The 11350-nt window shown below is 45.1% G+C and overlaps 2 protein-coding genes across 5 annotated transcripts in view; both read right to left on the reverse strand.

Moving 5' to 3' along the window:
* The window catches only part of DHRSX (dehydrogenase/reductase X-linked), a 405907-nt gene that overhangs the window by 383563 nt on the left and 10994 nt on the right, over nucleotides 1-11350 (reverse strand). The window lies entirely within an intron of this gene.
* ZBED1 (zinc finger BED-type containing 1) overlaps nucleotides 9105-11350 on the reverse strand; it is a 13124-nt gene continuing 10878 nt past the window's right edge. For all 3 annotated transcript variants that reach the window (XM_075335464.1, XM_075335463.1, XM_075335465.1), the window contains exon 2: nucleotides 9105-11350. This exon is cut by the window's right edge. In XM_075335464.1, coding sequence (XP_075191579.1) covers nucleotides 9476-11350 — 1875 coding nt within the window. In that variant the 3' untranslated portion in view covers nucleotides 9105-9475.

Raw genomic sequence — 11350 nt, forward strand, 5'->3', positions numbered from 1 at the left:
ATCTTATGAAGGCGACCACCTCTGCCATGATCTTCGAAAAGATCCTTGGAGCCGAGGAGATCCCGAAGGGAAGTACATTGAATTGGAAATGAAGCACTTCCTCCCCGTGCAGCACCGCAAACCTGAGGTATTGCCTGTGACTCGGATGGACGGGTACATGGAAGTAGGCGTCTTTCAGATCTATAGAGGCCATCTGGTGGTGTAGACCTATCAGGGGAATAGCTGATTTTACTGACTCCATCTTGAACCGCCGGTACCTGACCTGACGGTTTAGATGTTTTAAATTGATAATTATTCGGACGTCGCCAGACGGCTTCTTGACAAGGAAGAGGCGGGAGTAGTGTCCTACCCCTTCTTCCTGACTCGGGACTGGGGAAACGACCCCCGAGTGCATTAGCTCTATAATTTTTGCGTACAACAGAGCCTGTGAAACCTGCGATGCCAGAGCAGTGACTCGGAGACCCGGACGAGGGGGGGAGATGAATTCTATTAGGAGACCCTCCGAGACGATCTTCAGAACCCATTGGCAGGTGGTTATGGACCGCCACTGGGGAAGAAACGCCGAGAGTCGTCCCCCCACCCGGGCCGAGTCACTGTTTGTCCTGCTGAGGACGTTGCTGATGGGGAGGGATGAGGATGTTTCTCCCTCTACCCTTGGGATAGCTCCACCTGCCTGCCTTCCCTTTCCCTCTGGGCTGGGAGGCCTGAGGCATCGAGGGACGAAAGGACCGCTTCCTGTTGGGTCTAGGATCGGGCAAGGCCTTACGATCGGTCGCCTTGTCCAGAATATCATCCAGGGCAGGCCCAAACACCAAATCCCCTTTAAACGGAAGGGAACAAAGCCTCATTTTGGAGGTGGAGTCTCCGCTCCAGGCCTTAAGCCAGAGGGCACGTCTGGCAGAGTTAGAAAGAACCGAGGTCCTGGCCGCCAGGCAAACGGATTCTACCGAGGTATCTGCCAAAAAACTGGTAGCCTTCCTAAGCAAGGGAAGGGATTCCAGTAATTCCTCCCTAGGGGTCCCCTGGGAAATATGAGCCTTCAACTGGTCTAACCACCTAATTAGGGACCTGGATACACAGGTGGAGGCAATGTTAGCCTGAATAGAAGAAGACGATGCCTCCCAGGACCGCTTCATCAGGCCTTCTACCTTCCTATCCATCTGATCCTTCAGTTGGGAAGTATCTTCAAAAGGAAGAGCCGTTTGCTTAGCTACCCTAGCCGCCTGAACGTCTACTCTTGGGACCTCCCAATGTAATCCAGAAGGTTCCAGAGGAAACCGGCGTCTAGGTCACTCCGTACCCGCCTCTCAGGAAATTCCCATTCTTGAGAGACAATATCCAAAACATTGGCATGAACTGGGAATCCTAACTGTTTGACTGACTTCAGGCCAGCAAACATTTCGTCTTGGATTGAGGGAAGACACTGCACTTCCTCTAATCCCATAGTGCTCCGAACTGCCCCAATAAGATCCCCCAAATCTTCTGAGGGAAACAGAAAGGACTGGTCAGACCCCCCAGAGGGAAATCCTTCATCAGGACCCTCAGAGGTGGAATCAGCGTCCTCCTGATCAGACGGGGTCGACTGGAGTCTCCTCTTTTTTGGAGGAGAGGGTCCAGGAGCAGGGCCAGGCGCAGGGCCAGGAGCAGGCCCAGGAGCAGGAAGGGAGGCCAGTGAGGCCCTAATCTCCTGTTTCATCATGGACCGCAACTCGTCTATCAGGGACGGTTGTTCGGCCCTAATAATCTGGTCCGTACATTGCTGGCAAAGCTTTTTATCCCATACTGCAGGGAGCTTCTTTATACAGATAGGACATTTTTTAATTTTTTCCATTCTGTCAGGTCTATCAGGCTTATCGGACTTGTCAGCTTTTTCTGACTTCTCAGGCTTCTCTGACTTGTCATTTCTGTCAGTTTTCTTGGTGGCCTTGTCCTCCTAGAAAACACAGACCAGAGATCCATAAATCCTCTGACTGAGACCTATGTCCGAGGGACCATTCCCCTCCATACTTACAGTAGCAGGGGGCACACTGGGTTCTGCAGATGCAGCTGCAGCGGAAGACATGACAGGGAGCACGGTTGCTTACCATGATCTGACGTCTTCACGGCAGCCCTTATGCAAAAGGGCCTGCCCCCCCAGTGACGGTAGACTTTCCCCGCCTCCCGCATCCGGTCCTGGACAGGCCGTGTCACCGTCGGCGTGTCCTCCACGCTGCCTCCGCAAACCGGAAGCGCTCGACCGGAAGTCCGCAATACCGGAAGTCCCGCCCCCGGGAGCACTTCCGGATCGCTCCGGCAGCGTGCATGCAGGAAGCGGCCGGCGGCTCAGGGAGGACGCCGGCCGGGGAGCTCAACAGCCTGCATCACCCCTAAGGAGGCTCCGGAAGGCTGGAGCAGCGGTCCCCCACAGCGTGAGGGAACAGCAAGGGACGAGCGGTGAAGGCCCGACCGATGCTGTCCGGCTAAAGGTAACAGGGGAAGAAAGAAAAAAAAAAAATATTATACTGTAGTTCGCCGGCCACCACAGCATAGGAGAAAAATAAAAACCTCTCCATGCCCCATGGGGACAGGAAAGACACTGGCTGTGGGAGGTGGGAGGGTCCTTTTAAACCTCTTGAACTTCCTGTCCCAATTAGGGCGTGGAGAGACAACCTCCTATGCTGTCGTGGAAGGGACTAGAGAAATATAACTTTTTGGCATCAACACATCATCACTCGCCATGTTTGAAGAAAGAAGAAGGAAGATGAGTGCAACCCAGAGAACACAGTCCCAACCGTGAACTTTACACTTTGGGCTTGACTTTCTGTATAGCAGACAGGACGACTGCACCGTATTAAAGGGTGGATGGATGGGGTCATATATCACGAGATTTAGGCCTACAACCTCCTTCCCTCAGTAAGAACATTGAAGATGGGTCATGGCTGGGTCATCCAGCATGACAATGACTTGAAACACACAGCCAGGGCAACTATGGAATGACTCCGTAAGAAGCATTTTAAGGTCCTGGAGTGTGGCCTAGGCAGCCTTCAGACTGGAACCCAATAGAAAATCTTGGGAGGGAGCTGGAGCTCAATGTTGCTCAGCAACAACCCTAAAACCTGACAGATTCTCCCTTCGGAGAACACCAGCGTCTCCGCAGCAGAGATTTGACATGCTGCGGCTCGGGAAGCCACACCACATGTCAGTTTTCACTGCGTGAAAAACCAAACACAGTGGATGTGGGATTTCCAGAAATCCCATCTACTGTGCTTGCACTGTTCAACGCAGCGTTTTGGAAGCAGATAAAACCCGATACGTCCAAAACGCTGTGAATCCCGAACGTGGACACACAGCCTAAAGCTATGCCAGAAAACGGCAGATTTACAAATGTGTAAAATTGCATAGACTTCCAACATAGCTCTGCTGTACGATGCTCAGCTATATACAAAGTCAATATCTGGTACATGATCAAACTAATTTATGTTTAGAATGTACTATTATTATTAATTATTATAGCGCCATTTATTCCATGGCACTTTACTATTCCTCTGTGCACTGTATGGCCTGTACATAACTCTTACCAATTTTATCTTCAGCCATATGTATCCTTATAGCTGCCGATGTGTTTTACATTCTAGATCTGTTAGCTTGTTTCCAGCAGAGATAAACATTCCTGCACTCCTCTCTACCAGCACAAAGGAGCACTGCATAACTAAGGGTAAGTTCACACTTCCGTTGTTTTCAATCCGTCAGGTCCGTCAGCAACGGATCAGTTGTTTTTTAGATGTCAACTGATGCAACTGATGTGTTTTTCACAGGATTCCTTTCACAGGAATCCTGTGAAAAAACTGATCAGTTGCGTCCGTTACATCCGCTGTGCGTCCATTTTTTGACGGATCAGTCATGATCCGTTTGTGTTTGGGACAGCCCAGTGGGCGTGCCAAACATGCTGGGCATGCTCAGTAAAGCATGGCGGAATCCAGCGCTGGATTCCGTCGTAAGATGGATTACGACGGAATCCAGCACCATAGACATACATTGCATGTGTGGCGGATGGCGACGGATTCCTGCGCGGTGCGTTGTTTTCGACGGCCCGAAAAATGTTACATTCTTCGTTGCTCCCCGCCCGGCGGTCAGTCAAAAAACGACGGACCGCGACGCAGCAGACGCAACGCAGGGTCATCAGTCGCAATCCGCCACTAATGCAAGTCTATGGGACACAACGGAATCCGCTAAACGGATTCCGTTGTTTACCATAGCGGTGGATTTCGACTGATACATTTTAGCGGAAATGTGAACTTAGCCAAGGCAAGCAGGGCTGAGCTCTGTTCAATGCCTGTTGCTGATAGATCAGTGATGCGAGACTGGAAATGCTGCCCTGTTGATGCTTAGGATATGGCAAATAATTACTTTTTGTTATAGCACAAACAGGACAGCACTTGAAGTTCCACAAACATAAATTGTCAGTAAAAGGCATCAAACACAGCTCTAGTCACGTCAGATCTGCTATGTCTAGTGTTGTGTGAGCACAGCAGAATGGATTGCAGAACTATGGTTCTCTGCTGAAAATCAGCTAACAGATCAATGATGTGAAATCAAACACCCAGCTTTATTAATATAGCTGATGAGGTCAAATCGGGAAGGGGGGGGACAAACTAGTGAGCGAGATTATATAGTGCCAAAAAGAGTAGAATGTATTCTAAATGTAGAATATAGTCTGTCAGTGGTAGAGGCACTATAGCTGTAGGATGGATCCAATGACAACTGGAAGAGATGTAGAACCTGGATGGACATCCCCAGGAAGGTGATATGCTGCCCTTAGAAATAGTGGCTTTTATAATGTACGATGTATATATTGCCTCACAATCTCTTGGAATATTCAGTTTAGTTCTTCTAAACAACAAAACAAAAACTTTTACTAAAAGGAATCAAATAAATCGATGATGCAGCATAATATACCGATCTCATGAATACAGAGCATACTCATTGTGACACAATAACAGAGCAGTAGTGTAGGGGTAAAGCACTTTAATATTTGCTAATTGCTTGTACAAATTACTTACATTTATTTGTACCTTCAGACAGAAAACACCATGTAACAAACAGAACATGAATATCTGAGAACATGTGCCATGAATACAAGATAAAAAAAATTAAAAAGTAATCTGTCTTCAGGTATTTATTATGTAATCTGAGAGCAGCATGATGTAGGGGTAGAGAGACTGATTCCAGTGATGTATCAATTACTGGACGGCTTGGTGCAGTTTTGATATAATAGCTGCTTTCTCTGCCATAGATGCAGCACTGGTCAGAATGCTGAGCGGTGTATTACCCTGCTCAAACCCCTGATTGGCAGCTTCCAATGTACACTGTGCATAGTCAGCAAGCTACCAATCAGTGGTGGAGGCGGGGTTACAAAGATTAGCTGGACTGGTTTTCAGCCATACATATTCCTACAGTGATAATATCCTGCTGATAAAACAATTGATTGTATAGAGACTACAGCAGACAGCCTAGTAAGTGACATCCCCGGAATCAAGGTCTCTACTCCTTACATCATGTTGCTCTCAGAATAAATAGCAAAAATATCCGGACAGATCCTTTTAAAAACAACTACTCTTAAAGGGAATTTGTCATTAAAAATGGGCTTATGTTTCAATTAAGATTTTATATTTAAAATGTTTAACAAAAATTTATTTTAATGACATGGGTCACTGATATTTTGGAGTTTTATTAGTCCATTAAACCTAATATTACACCGATAATGGGATGAGACCCAAATTCTAAATCAGAATTACACATTACATAGCTAGATAAATAAGAAAACACCGCTCAACCCCTAGATCTGCCTAAAGTACATCAAAGAATATCTCCAGTATGGTCCATGTAATTGCTGTAATGTAATTGTTATACCGGAGTTTTCACTAGTAAATATAAGTCTAGGTGATACCTTCTCTTCAATGATAGCTCTAGTCACCATAAACAAGGGAAATATCTAGCAACTATATGTTCTATTATCTAGTCATAAAAAATAGCCCAGTTATAAACCAGTGCGAACAGGACCTCAGTCCAGGAACAGTGGGTGCCATTATCGCCCAGCACAGGAGTCCGGATGGCGGGATCAGACCAGCACATGATGAGTTTCCTGCATTTTCTCCCTGCCTTTAACTTTCCGCTTTACACAAACTTGTTTAAATTGATATTGATATGTACTTTATAAACATAGATTTATATAAAAGGAAACCAGTCACCAAGTGCCTTAAAGGGAACCTGTCGCCAGTTTTTTGGCTTTAAGCTGTGGCCACCACCACCAGGCTCTTATATGCAGCATTCTAACATGCTGTATATAAGAGCCCAGGCCGGAGGTATAACATAAAAAATTCTTTATAATACTTACCTAACGGTCACGCTGTGGGCCTAATGGGTGTCTCCGTTGTCCGGCGCCTCCTCTTTCGGCCACCTTTGTCCTCTTTCTGAAGCCTGCGTGCATGACGCGGCCTGCTCATGACCTGAATGCCGGCGAGTGTGGATGATGTCGGACCAGTCATGCACCAAGAAGGACAACAAAGATGGCCAAAAGAGGCGGCGCCGGCACTGGAAAACGGAGACGCCCATTAGGCCCACAGCGCAAAGGTTAGGTAAGTATTATAAAGTGTTTTTTATGTTATACTCCCGGCCTGGGCTCTTACATACAGCATGTTAGAATGCTGTATATAAGAGCATGGTGGTGGTAGCCGCAGCTTATAGGCCAAAGAAGTGGTGACAGATTCCCTTTAAATCCAATTAATCTGCAGATATATAGTGTTAATCTGCAGGTTAATAATACAATGATGTCTGACCGCCCTACCGAAAGGGCAGTCAGTGGGAGAAAATGAACTTTATTCCTCTCTGGAGCTGCCATCTTTCAGTCACACAGACGTGCCGGCACGGTGTTAACAATCACTCAGTACATAGTGAGTGGTACCTGTAAGCACACCCCAGCACTTTGATTTACAGCTCGCTCAGATGTGCTGCCAAGGTGCCAGGTCATGCATACCGCTGCCACTCCCTGTGTACTGAGCGGCGCCTCTATACACTCTGGGCCCCAATGCTTGACAAAGCCGGCGCTCTTGGGAGGAATAAAGTTTATTTTCTCCCACTGAGTAAAACTTTCAGTAAGGTGGGCAGACAGCAAACTAATGCTATTAACCCTGAGATTAACCCTATATCTGAAAGTTAACATTTGGGGGCATGACAGGTTCACTTTACAAAGACCAGATATTTTATGACAGGTTCCCTTTAATACTAGCAGTATGATGTCCACATTTGCAGTCTTTTTTTCCACTTGAGTCAATGCATCTACACTTACAAATATGCAACTTTGAAGCAAAACCTACAGGGGTATTCCCATCTCCAAGATCATATCCTAATATGTAGTAGGAGTAATAATAATAATATTAGCAAATACCTATTAGAAATGTAGTATAGTTGTTCTCATTCACTATGTCACCTCATGTGCAGGGCATTGCAGGACCTTAGGTATCCATGATTGCGACCACTAGTAAGTAATTAAACTGTCACCATATGCGTGGTCGTAACCATGCATACCTAAGTTCGTGCAATGCCCTGCACATGAGGTAAGAGACATAGCGAATCAGGAGAACTATACTACAATTCTAATTGGAGGTATTTGCTAATAATATTGTAAGGCTGGGGCCACACGGGGACTACTGCGATCCACTTGCATGACACTCGGCTCGTGCTGGCAGTACAGCAGAGCCGAGTGTCATGCGTGTGTCCTTGCAACTGAGGTCCGTTCGTGCGAGCAGACCTCAGCTGCGGGGGGGCGGGCCGGCACTCAGGAGGGGTGGGGGGGATTTCTCTCCCTCTCTCCTGCGTAGCCGGCTATTGCCATTCTCGCACTGCACTGGCAGTACACCGGTGTACCGCGAGTGCAGTGCGATTTTTCTCTCGCCCCATTCACTTGAATGGGTGCGAGAGAAAGTCTCAGCTTACAATCGCGGCATGCTGCGATTGTTTGGTCGGTCCGATTAGGGCTGAGAAAATAATCGCTCATGTGTGCTGACACACAGGCTAGAATTGGTCCGAGGGGAATGCGATGTTTTATCACACTCCACTCACACTGTTTTTCTCGCCGTGTGGCTTAGGCCTTATACCTACTACACATTGGGGATAAGATCTTGGAGATAGGATTAACCCTTTAAAAATTTCCATGCGTTTTAAGGGCATCTCATGTGTCAACCTAAATGTCTGCACGATACCCAAACAGCTAATAAACATAGTGTATATAGATTTGGCAGTCATCATCCTGATATCTATTCTATTTTTTCTCATATTAAAAAGGTTACCCAAAAAAATGATAGGGACACATTGCAGAAAAATATTATGGGGTCTGCCTGCTGCAGGGTTTTTTTTCCCTAGCACATCACAAAATGTAGGCAATTTAAGAAGCAACATAGTTTGCAAGTGTACATAGCCAATTGGGAGGAGCATACTTTTTTTTTGTTTTTTTTTTTTTTTTTTAAAGAATGACTATTAAAAGTTGAAGTCCATAGGAACATTTGAGTCCCATATAGCTGTGACAACTGCAGTCCATTGTAATACACAGCCATGTTAAATAAAAAAAAAAAAAAATCTCCATGTACAGCCCTCCCAAAAAAAAAAAAAACCCTATTAATTGTAACCTGATAAAAAATTAGAATGTTTATCAATGAATCCAAGCCCGCTAAAGGAACCATTAATATGGGGTTGATCATACTAATAAAATGAACACACCATTAAAACAATGAGTCAGATTATTGTACATTACTTTAGCAGCAGAATAAACATAATTGTTGAAAATCCGAAATTTAGATAAAGGGCCACTACATTAAAGAGGTGGTCCACTACAAAGCATAGTGGCCATATCAATTGTGACTGAAGGCTTTTTCAAAATACCTTTTGTTGCCAATTCTGCCTGTGAGCGGCGCTATCGCTGTCCGCTCATCTCCAGTCACATGACCCGAGCTGAAGTGACCCCTGATTTCTGGTGATGTCACGTCAAGTTCCAGAATTGGAAGTTGACCTGGCATCACCGAGGCGGGACACGGTCTCCTGACGGTGATGCCGGATCAACTTCCAATTCCAGAACTTGACATGACATCAATGGACACCAGAGACCACTGAAGCCGGGGGTGACGTGATGGAGACTGAGTGGACAGCGATAGCGCCGCTCACAGGCAGAAATGGCAACAGAAGGTGATTGGAAAAAGCCTTCTTTTTCAGCTTAAAATCGATGTGGCCACTATGCATTGTAGTGGACAACCTCTAATATAGAACTATGTATCTTACATCTGTCATGTGAAGACCCAAATTTAGTGTCTAAAACAAAAGGATTTAAAAAAAAAAAAAAAAATCGATTACACAAATTCTAAAATGGCAGCCCAAAAGACAAACACCATAGCTAATAAAATATATACATGTATTTCATTAAATTACAACTGTACCACCAGGGTAAATCTTAAATAAACCCACTATCCCTAATTGAAAAGAAACTATTTCCTACAGAAACGGAGTCACTGAAATTAAAAAACTGTTCTTGTTGCAGGCCCCAATCTCCTTCATCGTCATCTTCTGGCTCCGCTACTGAAGAATTTCGTGCATTTTCATACAAAAATACTTGTTCATCCACGTGAGCAGGAGCTAATCGGTTTCTTTTGGCATTTATGACGTTCATTGATGAACTAAAGAGACGTTCAGGGAACACTCTTGTGGGAGCAATGCACCAATATTTTTGGAGAACTTTTGGTAGAAGAGGAAATAGTGCCAAACGATCAGACCACCATTTCAGAGGATCCTCATTTAGTCCAAGAACTTTTTGGGATTTAAAATTGCTCAGCTCCTCAACGACCTGGGCATGACACTCCTCTTGATCTTCTGGAGCTCCAGACTGGCAGAATATTTCTGCTAGCATATTATTGATGCTGCTTGACGTAGGAGGAATAGATGACACAACTAATTTTTTCATTGGAGGTTCATCTGTAATTGGAAATACCTTATCCTCAGATCTTGAGGTGTCCTTGCTTCTGTCTAGCAGGGCCTTGGCCTCCTCAATAACACGGTTTTCAACTTGAGAACGTTCAAATGCAGATAGGAAGGGAAGTCTTTTGTACCTGGGATCCAAAAATGTTGCAACATTCAAGAACATATCTATTTCTGGTGTCTGCTGATAGGTAGTTGACAAAACTTTGGCAATGACCTCCTTTGCCATGCTGATTTCTTTTAAGTCTGTGTCTTTGATATTCAACGAAGTGTTAAGTAGCATGTGTAGTAGAGGCTTTACCATGCTTATAGTGGGATACTTTGAGATTGACAACATTTCTACAACTTGCTTAAAAGGTTGTAGTAGGTCAACAAGGCCTTCGATTGTATTCCACTCACTAGCCTCTAGCATGAGATGATGGTTATTACTATCCTCAAGCAAAACACCTGCTATGGTGAACTGCTGCTCCTTAAGACGCTGTAACATTGCAAGTGTGCTGCCCCACCAGGAAACTCGGTCGCTTATGAGCATACAAGAAATTGTGTTTTGCTGTTTTTGCTTCTCACAGAGCATGTACATCGCAACTGTCGATTGTTGAAAATATTCCACCAACTTTCTACACCTTGAAAGAAGTCCACAGAGCTTTGGGAGTTGAAAAGCTTGTTGTATTCCCTTATTAAATGTCTGACCCACGCAAGGCATGTTGATGGGAATATCCAGAAGAGAGCATGCCTTTATAATATCTTTACTATAGTCAGTGGTGGTTCCAAACACTTTTGCGCTAATTCCCCACTCTATAAAGGTTTCATACAACACTCTAGTAATGGACTCTGCTTTGTTCTCCTCGGGTACTTCAAGTGTCTTCAAACACCGGGAGCCGATGGTAAAATAATGAGAAACACCAGTAGCTAAAAAGTGGACAAAAAGGGTAACATATGATCTGTTCTGGCTTTCACTCTTCCACATGTCAGCAGAAATGCCACACCACAAAACATCCACCAACTCTTTTAGTATAACATCTCTAACCGTGTGATATTTCTCCGGCAACAACCGACTACAAATGTACTTCCGGCTAGGAATTTCATACCGAGGATCTAGAGTTTTCAGAAGACATTTAAAGGTGGGTTCCTCCAATATGGAGGCAGGAAACATGCCCTCACATATCATGTTAACCACTGCGGATGACAACTCAAGTTGTTTCTTGTCAAAAGTATGACTGCTTTTCATTATCAAGGTTTCCTGAACAACTTGTTGGGACGTTTCCGGTTTCAACTTTGAGAAGGCTGTGGCGAATGCCTCCCTCATTTGCTCTGTGTTGCTTTTCACAAATTCACAGAACTCATCTGGGTGATT

The sequence above is a fragment of the Anomaloglossus baeobatrachus genome, chromosome 2, assembly GCF_048569485.1.
Source record: "Anomaloglossus baeobatrachus isolate aAnoBae1 chromosome 2, aAnoBae1.hap1, whole genome shotgun sequence".
Taxonomy (NCBI): domain Eukaryota; kingdom Metazoa; phylum Chordata; class Amphibia; order Anura; family Aromobatidae; genus Anomaloglossus; species Anomaloglossus baeobatrachus.